The sequence below is a fragment of the Phocoena phocoena genome, chromosome 17 (assembly GCF_963924675.1).
Source record: "Phocoena phocoena chromosome 17, mPhoPho1.1, whole genome shotgun sequence".
NCBI classification, from domain to species: Eukaryota; Metazoa; Chordata; class Mammalia; order Artiodactyla; family Phocoenidae; genus Phocoena; species Phocoena phocoena.
Window position 1 is genome coordinate 29,989,531 of NC_089235.1, and position 16,918 is coordinate 30,006,448.

The window sequence follows — 16,918 nt, forward strand, 5'->3', positions numbered from 1 at the left end:
AGGCACATTATCAACAGAGAATTAACATGATTCAACATTCTAAGGAAACCCTAATTATGCTAATATAAAGTCATCTGAAATTATTCATATCTCTGGAACTCTGGATAACTTCTTTTTTTTTTTTTTTTTGCGGTACACGGGCCTCTCACTGCTGTGGCCTCTCCCATTGCAGAGCACAGGCTCTGGACGCGCAGGCCCAGCAGCCACGGCTCACGGGCCCAGCCGCTCCGCGGCATGTGGGATCCTCCTGGACCGGGGCACGAACCCGCGTTCCCTGCATCGGGAGGCAGACTCCCAACCACTGCGCCCCAAGGGAAGCCCTGAAGATAACTTCTTAGCAGCTATGAAATCAGAGGTTGGATGAACCACCTTTCTTCTGTGGTATGGTGGAAAGATCACTAGGCCCTGATCCATGAAGCTCGTGTTTGAATATTGTCCCTTTCACGTACTAGCTATGTTATCCTGGGCCAGATAACTGACACCTTGGAATTGCAATTTTTCCAATCATGAAATGGATATGTTAATAACTGCCTGACAGTGCACTCTTGTCTTTACCCTAAGAGACAGCATCCTAGTTCAAGACTCCATCATCTTTCACTTGAACCACCGCAACTGACTTCTAATTGATCTCTATTTCATTCTCGTTTCTTTACTGCCTCTTTTCCACATAGCTGTTAGAGTGATCTTCTAACATCATAATTCAAATTGTATCATTCTTTTGCCTAAAATCCTCCATTGGTATCCATTGGTATTTAGAATAAAATACAAATTCCTTACCATGGCCTAAAAGGCCTGTACAGTCTTGTCTTTGAGCACCTCTTTGGCCTCATCTCGCCACAGTGTCCCTTATTCTCTGAACTCCAGCCATACTGACCTCTATGACGTTCAACCAGATACGCTTGCTCTACCTCTAGGCCTCTGCCCTTGCTATTCCATCATATGGGAGGCTCTTCCCCCATGTCTGGATGGCTGCTCCATTTACTCTCTCAAGTCTCAGTTGGAATATTATCTGTCCAAAGAGGTATCCCTGACCATTATATGTAAAGTAGCATCCCCAGTCTCTAACAATTTTTACCTCTATAGCAGTTATCACAATGTGATTTTATCGTCTAGTTTATTTATTGTTAGTTTTCTCCCTCAAGACTGTAAGCTCTTTTTTACTGTTTTCACAGTACATTCCCAGAGTTTAGAGCAATACCTGACTGTCTAGCATGTACTAGGCACTCAAAATAAGTGTTTATTGGATGAATACATGAATATGTTTAAATACAATAATGCATATGGAATGTTTAGCCCACAGAATGCTTGAATTTGCTGTCTGTAGTGTTAGACCTTTGTATCCATGGCTTGTGCATTCACATATGGGTCGTGCAATCCAGTTTATTGAGTCCTGGTGTGTGGAACCCTCAGATGAGGGACCCACAGATGCAGATGGCTGACTCTACTATGCCATTTTATTTTATTTTATTGCGGTACACGGGCCCCCCACTGTTGTGGCCTCTCCCATTGCGGAGCACAGGCTCCGGACGCGCAGGCTCAGCGGCCATGGCTCATGGGCCCAGCCGCTCTGCGGCATGTGGGATCTTCCCGGACCGGGGCACGAACCCGTGATCCCTGCATCGGCAGGCAGACTCTCAACCACTGTGCCACCAGGGAAGCCCTTCTCTTCTAATTATTAAGATGAAGGACAAAGCGGTCAAGTAACAAAGGAGCAAAGATTGTAAGTGGTGGTACTGGGGTTTGGACTCAGGCAATTTGGTCCCACAATGATAATCATTATCACTCACCTACTCAAAACTATTGTCTTAGCCTGGCATTCAAGTTCTCCAACAATCTGACGACTAACTCTCCCAATCTCTTCTTTCATCATTCATCCATTCATTTATTCACACATTCATTATTCAACATATATTGAGCATCTACTTTATGCTAGACACTGACCTAAGTCCTGGGCCTAAAGGGCTGAATGAGCTAGTTCTTTTGGGGAAGGGAAAGGATAAATAGAAATGTGAAAATCCTTATTTTATCAATGCTGTCAGCACAATCAAACCACTGGTGAATTTGAGTGAGAACTTTAATTATTTTATGGCCCAAGACTTTTCTTTTATAACAAATGACAGACTTCAATATTACAAGGTGTCTTTTCAATACCTGATTTCTCCAAACACTGCTCCAGCTTTCAGAGTAACCAGAACTTCAGCGCCATCAGCTCCTCCAAGAACTTGGACTTCTCCTTGCTTAATGATATACATTTCCTTGCCAATTTCTCCCTATATGCCAAATGTAAAGAGGAAATGGTAGTCACTTTATTCTTGACAATTATGCTCCAAATTAAAAGATATAAACTCTTTTAGAGGAGTAAACGTAAATGAAGGAAGCAAGGAATAGAAGTGTAATAATAATTATCTTAAGACCTGAGGTAGTTATGGACATAAGTTTGACATAACATGTGAAAGGAAATTACAAGGAAAGTGATACCTTCTAGAACCTGAGCACTGTGTGCCATCACTGGACAGGCAAAAATACTTCAGTCAGCACATTGTTTTAAGAATGGGATTGGAGAGAGGAAATAACAGATTGTAAGCATAATCACCTTAGCTTTGGTGACAACTGCTATGCTTTGAAGAAGTTGCTTAGTTTATCCAAAGAACATGGGCTACAGTCATCTAAAGGTGAACTCTACTCTTCTGCCTATAGTACTGAGGTCTGATTTTAGTAATTGCGACATATGAGACCCTTAAGCTATTATTCTTGTTCCATGTTGAGAAGAAAGTGTTAGTGTAGCAGGTTTATATATATCGTTATTGGAGCATAATTGCTTTACAATGTTGTGTTAGTTTCTGTTGTACAACAAAGTGAATTAGCTATAAGCATACATATATCCCCATATCCCTTCCCTCTTGAGACTCCCTCCCATCCTTCCTATCCCAGCCCTCTAGGTCCTCACAAAGCATGGAGCTGATCTCCCTGTGCTATGCAGCAGCTTCTCACTAGCCATCCATTTTACACTTGGTAGTGTATATATGTCAATGCTACTCTCTCACTTTGTCCAGCTTCCCCTACCCACCCCATGCCCTCAAGTCCGTTCTCTACGTCTGTGTCTTTATCCCTGCCCTGCCACTAGGTTCATCAGTACCATTTTTTTAGATTCCATATAAGTGCGTTAGCATACGATATTTGTTTTTCTCTTTCTGACTTACTTCACTCTGTATGACAGACTCTAGGTCCATCCACCTCATTACAAATAACTCAATTTCTCTCCTTTTTTGGCCGAGTAATATTCCATTGTATATATGTGCCACAGCTTCTTTATCTAATCATCTGTTGATGGACATTTAGGTTGCTTCCATGTCCTGGCAATTGTAAATAGCACTGCAATGAACATTGTGGTACATGTATCTTTTTGAATTATGGTTTCTTCAGGGATATGCCCAGTAGTGGAATTGCTGGGTCATATGGTAATTCTATTTTTAGTTTTTAAAGGAACCTCCATACTGTTCTCCATAGTGGCTGTTTCAATTTACATTCCCACCAACAGTGCAGGAGTGTTCCCTTTTCTCTGCACCCTCTCCAGCGTTTATTGTTTGTAGATTTTTTGATGATGGCCATTCTGACGGGTGTGAAGTGATACCTCATTGTAGATTTGATTGCATTTCTCTACTAATTAGTGCTGTTGAGCATTCTTTCATGTGTTTGTTGTCAATCTGTATGTCTTCTTTGGATAAATGTCTATTTAGGTCTTCTGTCCATTTTTGGATTGGGTTGTTTGTTTTTTTGATATTGAACAGCATGAGCTGCTTTTATATTTTGGAGATTAATCCTTTGTCTGTTGCTTTGCTTGCAAATATTTCCTCCCATTCTGAGGGTTTTCTTTTCATCTTATTTATGGTTTCCTTTGCTGTGCAAAAGCTTTTAAGTTTCATTAGGTCCTATTTGTTTATTTTTGTTTTTATTTCCCTAACTCTAGGAAGTGGGTCAAAAAGGATCTTGCTGTGATTTATGTCATAGAGTGTTCTGCCTATGTTTTCCTCGAAGAGTTTTATAGTGTCTGGCCTTACATTTAGGTCTTTAATCCATTTTGAGTGTATTTTTGTGTATGGTGTTAGGAAGTGTTCTAATTTCATTCTTTTACCTGTAGCTGTCCAGTTTTCCCAGCTCCACTTGTTGAAGAGGCTGTCTTTTCTCCATTGTATATTCTTGCCTCTTTTGTCAAAGGTAAGGTGATCTTAAGTGTGTGGGTTTACCTATGGGCTCTCTATCCTGTTCCATTGATCTATATTTCTGTTTTTGTGCCAGTACCATACTGTCCTGATTACTGTAGCTTTGTAGTATAGTCAGAAGCCTGATTCCTCTAGCTCCGTTTTTCTTTCTCAAATTGCTTTGGCTATTTGGGGTCTTTTGTGTTTCCATAAAAATTGTAAAATTTTTTGTTCTAGTTCTATGAAAAATGCCATTGGCAATTTGATAGGGGTTGCATTGAATATGTAGATTGCTTTGGGTAGTATAGTCATTTTCACAATGTTGATTCTTCCTACCCAAGAACATGGTATATCTTTCGGTCTGTTTGTATCATCTTTGATTTCTTTCATCAGTGTCTTATAGTTTTCTGCATACAGGTCTTTTGCCTCCTTAGGTAGGTTTATTCCTAGGTATTTTATTCTTTTCTTTGCAATGGTAAATGGGAGTGTTTCCTTGATTTCCCTTTCTGATTTTTCATTGTTAGTGTATAGGAATGCAAGAGATTTCTGTGCGTTAATTTTGTATCCTGCTGCTTTACCATATTCATTGATGAGCTCTAGTAGTTTTCTGGTAGCATCTTTAGGCTTCTCTATGTATAGTATCATGTCATCTGCAAACAGTGACAGTTTTACTTCTTCTTTTCCAATTTAGATTCCTTTTATTTCTTTTTCTTCTCTGATTGCCATGGCTAAAAATTCTAAAACTACATTGAATAATAGTGGTGAGAGTGGGCACCCTTGTCTTGTTCCTGATTGTAGAGGAAATGCTTTCAGTTTTGCACCATTGAGAATGATGTTGGCTGTGTGTTTGTCATATATGGCTTTTATTATGTTGAGGTAGGTTCCCTCTATGCCCACTTTCTGGAGAGTTTTTATCATAACTGGGTATTGAATTTTGTCAAAAGCTTTTTCTGCAGCTATTGAGATTATCATATGGTTTTTATCCTTCAGTTTGTTAATATGGTGTATTGCACTGATTGATTTACATATATTGAAGATAAACCCCACTTGATCATGGTGTATGATCCTTTTAATGTGCTGTTGGATTCTGTTCATTAGTATTTTGTTGAGAATTTTTGCATCTATGTTCATCAGTGATATTGGCCTGTAATTTTCTTTTTTTGTGACATCTTTTTCTGGTTTTGGCATCAGGGTGATGCCTCATAGGATGAGTTTGGGAGTGTTCCTCCCTTCAGCAGGTTCTTTTTTTTTTTTTTTTTTTTTTGCGGTACGCGGGGCCTATCACTGTTGCGGCCTCTCCCATCGCGGAGCAACAGGCTCCGGACGCGCAGGCCCAGCGGCCATGGCTCACGGGCACAGCCGCTCCGTGGCATGTGGGATCCTCCCGGACTGGAGCACGAACCCATGTCCCCTGCATTGGCAGGCGGACTCCCAACTACCACGCCACCAGGGAGGCCCCAGCAGGTTCTTTAATTCAGTTCTTGTTTAACTCTGGGGACTCTGGAGCCAGGGCAATGACACTTGTTCAATGCCTTGAGAACTAAACTCCTGGAATGTTCACATAGACACTGGTTAATGTTATTCTGTATGCCTCAGGCAGTGTGGCAGGATGTACCAGGCTGTCAACACTGTTTAATGTAAACACAAAGATTTATGGTGTGTGCTTTGTATCTAGTTTGGAGTCTGAACAATGACTGGTCATGTAGCTATGTGACCAGCCCCATGTAAAAACTCTGGACCCCAAGACTTAGATGAGCTTTCCTAGGCAGAGATATTTTGCCCTTGTCTCTATGGTCCACAGTAGGAGATAAAAATGCATTCATGTGAGCCTCTCAGAAGTAGGATCTAGGAAATCTGCACCTGATTTCTCTAGTCTTTGCCTATGCATATCTTTTTCTTGCTGTTCCTGCACTGTACACTCTGCCTTAATAAATCTTAAGTGATAAATATAACTTTATGTTGAGTCATGCAAATTACTAAACTAGTGGGTGGTTGTGGGACCCTTGGAACACATCTCACTCCAGGATCCAAAAAACATAAATATGTTTTACAAGAGATCTAAATGGCACTTGGGTGAAGAAAAGCTTTTAAACTTTAAATAAGCCAGTTCTCATAATACTAGGCAAACTATTTAGATAACAGTACCTATATGTCTTAGTGAGTTGAGTCTTGATCACCCTGGGCTATTAAAAATAGCATAAATACAATAAATTCTCTTATATTTGGTTCAGGAGGGGGCTGGATTATTTGAGTTCATAAAACATTCTTGTCAACCATATTTTCAAAGGAGTAGAATACACTAAAATTAATTTAGGATTAAACAATGTTGATTATAGTTTATGCTCTGCAATGGCTGAGACAATGTCTACTTTGTTCCACTGCTGAGCATAGGAATTATGACATAGGCACTCATTTATGAATAATTTATAATTCAGCTATTCTCTGGGAAGTTTTGAAATTCTTTAATACCAAGTGTTATTCTCCTGAACATTACTTATTGTCATATTATAGTTGTTAGGTTAAGTTTAAAGTTTTCAGACTCTACCTCTTAGTTAACATCTGTGACACTGAAATTCTCATTTTATCTCCCCATGACTTTTATGAGGAAGCTAGAGTAAGAATTATTATTTCCATTTTACAGAAAGAAAATAAAGGCACAGATTGGCTTACTGGCTAATATTTGGCTGAGTAACCGTTGCTCCATGATAGTAAATAGAAGCAAAAGGAAGCCTGGAATGCACATCTCCTAACTAAGCAATGCAAAAAGTATATTTAAATTTTGCATTGTGTATTTATACATTCTATAAATAGATATATTTATTCCCAAATGTAGATTAAGTAGAAATTCCAATACAGATGGATCTAATTATAGTTATTTCCACATTATCAGTGCTAATAATACATCTTGCATTTGCAAAATACTTTTGAAATCACAATATCAGATTTTACATTGCTCCTTATTTTAACACCTGTGTTTGTTTTATCAGAACATGCTACTTTGAGGCTTCCCTGGTGGTGCAGTGTTTAAGAATCAGCCTGCCAATGCAGGGGACACGGGTTCAATCCCTGATCTGGGAAGATCCCGCATGCCGCGGAGCAACTAAGCTCGTGCGCTACAACTATTGAGCCTGCGCTCTAGAGCCCACAAGCCACAACTACTGAGCCCACATGCCACGACTACTGAAGCCCACACACCTAAATCCTGTGCTCCACAACAACAGAGGCCACTGCAATGAGAAGCCCACGCACAGCAGAGTAGACCCTGCTCACTGCAACTAGAGAAAGCCCACGCACAGAAGCGAAGACCCAACACAGCCAAAAATAAAATAAATAAAATAAATAAATTAAAAAAATAAAGGAACATGCTACTTTATAGCTGCAAGGTATTTTCATAGATATTAACTCACTTATTTCTTGCAAAAATCCCAGTGAGGTCAAATAGGAAAGATATCATTATTCTTATTTAAAAATTGGTAGTAGAGACTTGAAAAGTTAAGTGTCTTGGGCAAACTTACGAGGCTGGCAGATGATAGCATTAGAACTAGCAACACCTATGTCACCTGATTATATAATATGTACAGATCATATCTAATGAATCCAATATCAAGACTGAACTCTTTAAAGCCAACACAATATCTATGAATTATTTTAAAAATGAGCGAAAGTGTCTAAAAATTAGCTTTTCAAGAGATACTCCAAGAAGTAATGATTAGGACAGGGTCATATTCCTTAATTCTTTGCATGAAGTAATTCTCAAGGAACTGGAATGATTTTTCAAAGGCAGTTATTACAACTGACTGGAGGTAGAAGTACATAATGGGTACTTAAATATAGTTCAGCACTTTTAATTATTTTTTAATGGTCATTTCAATAATTTTCCAAGGAGATCTGGCATAATCAACGAACCAAAACTTCCACTATTTCTTGCATATTTCTAGGCTAATTTAAAACTTTCCTGCAAGTTTAATTGGCATTCAAATGAAGTAGACATTCCTTAGAGAGCAACGTCTGACAGCATGTGCAAAATAAGATCAAACCAAGCTCTTCTGGTTGGTTTATGTACTAATTTGGAGAAAGTGTAGAAATGCAAGCGCTTCATGTAACCCTTAGTGAGAGAGCACTTCAAATTTTTGGGGTTCCTGTGTAGAAGGCTATTTCCAAGGCTGACAGACATTATGATGCTCAAATTAATTCTTGCAAATTAATCCTGGGAAAATTCCTAAGTACTCTTTGACGCAGTCCAAACTACCCACTTGGTAAGTTTAGGAGCCATCCAGAGGATTAGATAGGTCAGCAAACTCAGTCCTGAGCCCTGCCATTTCTTCAGTTATTTAAACAACTGCTAATGGAACATGTTTTCTTTCGTTTTTTTTTTTTTTTTCTTCCATTTTCCTACAATGATTTGGGGAAATGATAAAAAAAACAAAGCTGAACTTGGCTGTATAAAATCTGGACAAGTAACAACTTTTCGCCTCTGTCTATATCTACTCTTAATTAAATCCCTTCTTAAAAACAGAAACAAAGAAATGTGGCTTGGAGTCTCATGTCTTTTCATTTCTGCTCTTCCCCCTGCTTATTTTTTTCCTTCCTTCATTTGTGTTCACTGATCTGTTTTTATTATTGAGTGATGGATGCGATGTGAGGAAGAAATTAGAAATGAGAACGCTGCATCTACTCTGCATTTCACACTTTGTTAAACAAATTTTCACTGACTGTGGGCCCAGATGCTAAAGTTTCTATGAGTTATCTCAATTTTCAGTCCCTGCTGCTATTGGAACAAATTGAAAGGCCATTTTGGTGCATTAAGGTCATGTCATCCTAAATGCATCACTGCCCGAAAGGGGTCCTTAAACTGAGCTGTGGTTTGTATTTCCCATTTTAATGAAAATGATTTTATATCATCAGTATGCCCACATTTAATCTGGACTAATTTGTGTGGGATTCTAGATTCCTGGTTTCATTAATATCACAATCTCTATTTTTCCTCTTTACCTCTGACAGCTCCTACTCAGTTGCCCTCTGTGATTCTTCTTCATTGACCTGTTCCATAAATACTGGTATTCTTCAAAGTTACAGCCTTGGTCTTCTTTATTTACCTTTTCTTGAGCTTCTTATGATATCAGTTTCCATCATATGCCAGTTTCCAAAGATTTACCTCCAGTTCTGTCCTCTCTCATGGGCTAGACTGATTTCCACCTGTGCACTAGGTATCTCTACCTGGATGCATTAAAGTACCTTCACTCTATTTGACTTTGTCTTTCACCATTATCCTAGTTGATCATTTGCTTCCATTCCTTAAACAAGTCAAGTTCTGTCCTGCCTCATGGTCCCAAGTCTTCATCTAAAATAGTGTCCTCTCCAGTTTTTTTTTTTTTTAAACTAGAGAACTATTTCTCTTCAGATTTTCACAAAGTTCATGCCTGACAGCTTGACAATCTCTCCCTGTCTGAGTCCCCCAATCTAAAGTAAGTGCCTTTGACACCACGCACTCTCCTGGCAAATTGTTTGGAGTTACACAGTAATTTTACTTGTTTATTGTTTGTTTCTTCCATCAGGCCAGTGATACTCAACTTTGGCTCAATTTATAATCATCTGGGAGCTTTAAAAATATTGATATGTGGTCTCCACCCAGACCAATTAAGTTACTGGAGATGGAGCCCAGATTTCTAAATTCAGGTGATTCTGATGTACACTGTGAATTGAATACCCTGGCACTAGACTGTAAGCCCTTGAAGGACAAGAACCACCTTTTTATGCTCACTACTGAATATATCCAGTACCCAGCACAGTGCCTGGCCCATAGTATTTCAAAATTATTTATTGAGTTTCACTGAATAAATGATACTAAAATTTTCTAGCTTTTGGCTTATTGTAGTTCCATACACTCCCTCCGAAGACAGAGTCCCTTCCTTTCTGCCTTGACTCATGTGAATTCTTTCCTCTACCTGGAATGCCTGCTTCTTCTTTCTCCTGGTTCATGCTGATTCATTTTTCAAGACTTAGCTTGACCAGCATCTTCTCCAGGAAATCTTGCCACTACCCCAGTGCAGAAGTGTCCTTACTCTGTGTCCTACCACAGCTTGTGCTTACTTCTACCATCTAGCACATTATTTTGGAATGATATAAGTACTTCTTACCCTCACTCATGTGTGAACTCCCCAGGGTTTTGGATCATCTCTCATTTCTTTGAACTGTTCATCTTTCTCTACTTTTTATTTTGATTATTGCCTTCACTATTGATTTAATATCTCAAGATGTATCTCAAGGTCCCAAGGTCATCATTCCTTCTCTCCCCCTTTGAGTTAGTAATCAGCGATATGCAAAATTGTTTATTTTAGAGTTATTTGTAATAGCAAACACTTGGAATTGATTATGATATATTCATAGACTGGAATATTATGCAGCTTTAAAAAGGATGTTGTAGATTACTTAATAATATGTAAAATGTTCCCATGATATATTGTGACATGACAAAACAAGTTTCAAACATAAGCGAGGTATGGTGCCAATTTTATAAAACAAGCTCTAACTATCCATCAGTCGATATAAAAAGATAGGTTGAAATATATTAATAGTGGTTATTTCTGGGTGGTGGATTTTTTGTCTTTGTGCTTTTATGTGTTTCCCATTTTAAAAATAATGAACATGTATTACTTTGTAATCATAAAAAGCACAGTAAAATTTAAAAAAAATGGCATTGATTATTTACTAACTGGGCGAGCTAAATGGAGGTAACTGATAGTTTGCTGAAGACATAAAAAGGGCAGAACCACCTTTCACTTCTGTAACTTTTCCCTCCACCTTAAGTATTTGGAGTTAATGGGGTGTGACAATTGATGATTTACATTTACACAAAGCAACTTTTCAGACCACCCACACTTATATCCTATAAGTAATGAAATCCATATTGTCTTGTTCCATTTTGAACTCTGAGAGCACATTATAGATTTACAGAATTGTATATCATGATTATTTCCATACTATAGAATTCACCCTGGACAAATTTTGTTTAAACTATTCTCTTGACTTATATCTGAACTCCTCAGTGTATTAGTCATGCATTAGAAAAATAGCATGAACTCACCTTTTTGCAGACAAAGTCACCAGGTAAATAGACAATGGATTTCAATCTTAGCAACATGTCATAAATCATCTGTGTATCACAACCCTAAAGAAAAAACAGAGAAAAATAATTCTCATAGACACAGCTAAAAGGCCAATATTCCAACTGATTTTAAAATGCAATGGAAATAAACAATAATAGATGTTGTCTGTGTTAACATTAAAATATTAGTTGCCGGTGGATATGGACTTGTCTTGACCCAAAATTTAGAAAAAAATACCTATGATATGATGGCTAGAATTTAGATCCTGGTTAGATATATTCAGGTTTGAATCCTGTTTCCACTACTTATTGCTATGTATCTATGTATCTCATGCCCTCATTTTCTTAATCTGTTAAATGGGGGTGAAACTGTTACTAATCTCATAATGGTAAAATTTTACTCATATAAAACAACATAATGCTTAGTAAATGATAGGTATTAAAGATTACGGTAATATAATGAACGATTGATTATTAATATATTAACACTAACAGATAAAAATCTTTGCTGAATATTTTTCTTTTTAATAACATCTTTCACACTATTGTTAGATATTATTATTTAACTTTGCAAGCGTGTATGTTTTTCTTCCCCAACTTAATTGTCATCTTCTTAAAGGCAGAGTAACTGTACACGAGAGATACAAAAACAATATCTGTTAAACGAATGACTGTTCATATCCACTTCAATAGTGTAAGAAACGAATTTGATTTGTTAGAAGATGTGTCTATATTTGTTTTCTGTCTAAATAATTGTAATTTATCTATATGATAGGCTAAAGAAAAATCTGTAGATGCTTCAAAACTCTCACTTTACATAGTGATTTTGAATCTTCTGCTTTCATCAAATATTTTTATTTTTTCCTCTCAGAGCTGTTAACATGTAGCAGCTTTCCTTTTGTCCATCCCTTAGGGGAAATTATTATTTTGCAGAGAACTAATCCTAATCAGTAGCAGAGGAAGGAGGTGGAAAAGCAAAGGACCTATCCCCAGTTTGTGGATTGGCTAATCATTCCTTTAGCGATCACAGGTTTCCATAAAGATTTTAGTAACAAACACTTGACCTAGATCCATATGAAATTTAAACCTTGGGGTTGCTTGACTGATAAGGAGAGTTAATGATTTATGATTGAAGTATTTTCAAGTAGCCATGGGTGAGAAGCATTCAGATGAACTTGAAGTTAGAATTTTAAAAATTTATTTGAGAAACTATAGCTTTTGGTTCTCTCGGATAGAAAGAAAGGCAAAAGCCAACAGGAATACCTTCTTAGTACAGTCCAACAAATATTCATGAAAGCTGCTATGAGCAAGTCTTTGAACAATGCCCTTGGTGCAATCAGAGATGACAGAGAGTAAGTCTAGTTGGGATAAGGTTTTAAGTACACAGAAAAGCTGTAATTTGTGGTAAAAGTTAATCATATCATAAGATATCCCAGGTAGGTATCCATACAACTTTTAAGAGGTGGGGCTTTTACTTCTGTCTTGGAGTGGGGATGAGAGAAAGGGGAAGCATCAAGAAGGTGCTCGTGTGGGTGACACAATTTGAGTCATTTGAAGATGAGTATGATTTTTATCTGCAAAGATGCACAAAGGTCCTTTTAGGCATAGTGAAGTGCACATTTTCTTTCCTTGTCATGTATTTGTTTTGTGCAAAGTGTATAATTGTTATTTATATTTATTTTATCCCTACCGTGTCTCACAGGTTATCATATTTGCTAAGGCAAATGACAAAGATTAATTTCCTTCTAAAAATTATTTTGTTTTTAGTAAAAATTCTCTAAATATATGGCTCATGTGCCCTACTTCTTTTAATGCTGTCACTGATTCACAGTAATTTCATTTCAGAAACTGGTGTTCTGATCACTCAGAACTCTGTTAGGAAAAAACACAAACTGGCTTGATTTTAAGATTCTGCCCATTAAAGAAAGTTAATGTCCTTGATATTTTAGAGAAAATTCATTAGAAATATATTTGGGAGTTCTTAAGCTTAAACATGTCTAGAATATCATTGCAATGAAGGTAACTCTCAATCATTCATATCCATGGAGAATAATAACATTATAAATGATCAGAAAGAGAAGATATTTTTAAAAAGCCCACTTACATTTACTTTCACAAGCACAGTTTGATGTTTTCAGCATTAACTTTTAATTATAATTTGTAGGCCAAAATAAAGTTTTCATTCCTTGAACAATTCCTGCTGGAATGAACTTTGATGAAAATTCCCAACTGTATTAAATTGTATTCATAGGAATTACTAATGATTTTAAATGCTGTTTTCCTATGGCAATAATTCCATAAATGTACAAAGATGTGAGTGGCAGTATTATTTTCAGTACTGAAAAAACTGGAAACAACAAAATGGCAATCTGTGGACAGGTAAAAATATTGAAGATTTGTAGGTTGCAATACCATAAACTGGTTAAAATCAATAAATCAGTTCTCTCCCTCTCTAGATGTGATTGAATTCAACAAATAATGTGGTCTGCACAAAAGCAAGCTATAGAATATATTCATTATGACTCCAGCTATGAAAAAATCTGTACAAAATAATACTACCGGGCTTCCCTGGTGGTGCAGTGGTTGAGTCCGCCTGCCGATTCAGGGGACACGGGTTCGTGCCCCGGTCCTGGAAGATCCCACATGCAGCGGAGCAGCTAGGCGTGTGAGCTATGGCCACTGAGCCTGCGCGTCCGGAGCCTGTGCTCCGCAACGGGAGAGGCCGCAGCAGTGAGAGGCCCGCGTACCTCAAATAAAAACAAAAAAACAAAAAAAAAACCTACCTGTCATTGATGTTTATATAGATAAAAAGTAAAATAAAAATGAGGATTGGAAGGATATCCTTGAAATAATCTTAGTGGCCACCTCTGAGGAGGGAGAAAGGAGAATAGAACTGGCAAGAAGAATTGATGAGACTTCAACTTTTATTAATATTAATAAAAATAAAGTAAAATACGCATCCCAAGATTGTTTGTAGGAACAAAATCCTCTTTGAGAAGGAACACATTTCATCTTTTCTATCTGTCAGGTTAGCTCACTGGCAGAAAGCACTATAAAGAAACCCAATTAATGGAAGTGTTGGAACAAATTAGGAGATAAGCCTTAAAATAGATTGACAAACAATTAGTACTTTCCTCAGTAGAAATGCCCAAATACTTACATGGAGAGCTGTTAGCTTATGGCTTGGATTTCTTCAGAGAAAAGCATTTAAACCATTATAAATATGAGTTTTTATCAATGTACTTGCATAGAATATGTATTAGCTATGTAAACAGAACATAGCAGTTGTATGTAATAAAAAAATTACAATTTAAGCTTCACCAACTAAGTGATTCTTTCCCCTAATGATTGCCTTGTGGATAGGTGCCAGCAGCCTTGGGGCAACTGTGATGTATGACTAGATCCTTCCTTTCTGTATTTTGGCTTAGTGAAATCAAGTTTGCCTTATGAAGTCATTATGTTTTATGATGTATTTGAGAACAGTTATCTCCTCCCTCCCCCACAAAATGACTATTTTCTTGAGATACAGTGTGCTCCATTATCGTATGATAAAAAAGAATTACATCCCAGGGCTAGCATTTTTTTCTTTATAATGCAGCTCCATTTCCTTTATAGAAGTAATTAGGAAAACTTCTGATTCACAGAAAGTCAGAGCACAGTCATTGTTTCATAAATGTTCCTTTTTTTTTGTAAAGTGAGAGTACCTGTGTAAATGTCAATACTAACATTGTATTAACACAACATTTGTATTACATTTTATTTTCTTATTTTCATCTATTTAATTCTTTCATCCTTTCTGTGATGCTTGGCATTAATTAATATATTGTTAACACTCTTGGTTTTTAGATGAGGTAACAGAGGCTCAGGCAGTCTATTGACTATTTCACTAAGGTCACACATGCAAGAGGTGTCAGAGGAAGAGACTCATCTGTGTGTGTATGTGTGTGTGTGTGTGTTTGATCTACATTCTGAGCAACTCAAGGGCAAGATTTGTATATTAGTCGCTTCCATATGCCCAGGGTCCTGCCAGGGCATGGGGCATGCCAGGCACTAAATAAATATGGCCTGATGTATAGAATGAAGTTATTAGAAATTATTCCATTTTCAACAATGGGAAATTCAGTGCTGTATAAAAACTGTGTTACAGATTTGAATAAGGCTTTTGGAGATTTGAATGAAGTTGGGAGAAATTTTATTTTTATTCAAAACATAACCTATACTTTAGATGATGGGTCTTATACCCAGGAAGTTCTTTTAATACTTGCAAGCTCTGAATGCAATTGTAAAGTTGGTAAAATTTACCTTTGGATGTTTACTTTCTCAGTCCTGAAGGATTCCTTCATTTCTAGGCTCATTCCTCCTTAAGTTCTTTGAAAAAGAACTTAAGATATTATCAGTAATATATAACTCACTGTAACTTTAAGTCACCCTCAAGTATAAACAGTCTTCAAGGCTCTTCTCAGCTCAGCCTTGTTTATTATAAAAGGACATGCTTTGTCCCATCTTAAACTCCATTCCCATTAAGCAAGTGATGGGTAATATGTCTAGGGCAGGAATTCTGAATCCAGTTACCCATGCTAAAGTCAAATGTGATAAATAATTTGCAAGGTACTATGATGTCAGAACTTATTGAATTCTAAGTGATATCAGACCCAACCTTATGCTTAGCATTTGCAAACACAAGTAAAGTCATCTCCATCAAGCTTTCCTGAGAACTGACAATAATTCTATTTTTCTAGGATCCTCAGTATCACATAGTCAAAGTGAGAAGTCACAAGTTGGATGAAACCCTGAGGATGAATCTAATCCATCTTCCTATGATCAAGCACAGCTACACACTGATTTTACCTGTGTGAAGACTCCCCTGTGACTGAATCAGTTTTATTTCTCAGTAATAATAGCAATAATAACAATATAACTTACTATATCCAAGGTATTGAGATAAACACTTTATATATTTTGAGCCACTGATTCATCACAGAACAGCTAAGGATGTCATCTTATTTATATAGAATTTCCCCACACTTCTGGGAGGCAGTGGAGAGCAGGGACTATATGCGTGCAGTATCTGGGGTACCCCACTAGTGCTCTGGACAGAGTAATTGCTCAGCATGTGTAGTTGAATGGAGTTCATCTGTGTTATAAGTTTATTGTTCAAAATACTTTAAAAAGTCTAGCCACAATACTTTATTACGTTTACCACCAGGGTTAAAAGTAAAGTTAAAAATGAAATGTAGTAAGCCTCCCTGTAATGCTCTGATTTCAGGCCCTTGGGAGGAAATATGTGATTAGGATGTCACTGACAGGGGATCCTTGTGTGAGGGGAAGAAATAATTTTGCCATTCCCATTTCATTCCTGGCTCAGTCTGCCACTCACATACAAAATTCTTTCTCCACATATTTCCTATCACTGAAGTCAAAGCCTTTCCAGGCTCTACTTGCCATATAATGACAATGAGTCACAGATCCCAGTGATGTGTCCTGTTTGGGATGGGTTATCCATTTTTACCAAAGCAGCGTATTGTGCTTTCCTTGACAGACTGGTGGTACCAACATTCCCATTTTGGTGTCTTTCCTTTCCATTAAGCAGGGCGCTCTTTTTCAGTTTCTAAAG

The 16,918-nt window shown here is 37.4% G+C and overlaps 1 protein-coding gene across 1 annotated transcript in view; it reads right to left on the bottom strand.

Annotated features, from left to right (window-relative positions):
• CNGB3 (cyclic nucleotide gated channel subunit beta 3) overlaps positions 1 to 16,918 on the bottom strand; it is a 143,808-nt gene that overhangs the window by 18,164 nt on the left and 108,726 nt on the right. The window contains exons 14-15 of the mRNA XM_065895239.1: positions 11,284 to 11,367; positions 2,152 to 2,270 (exon numbers count right to left, since the gene is read on the bottom strand). Coding sequence (XP_065751311.1) covers positions 2,152 to 2,270; positions 11,284 to 11,367 — 203 coding nt within the window. The remainder of the gene's footprint in view (positions 1 to 2,151; positions 2,271 to 11,283; positions 11,368 to 16,918) is intronic.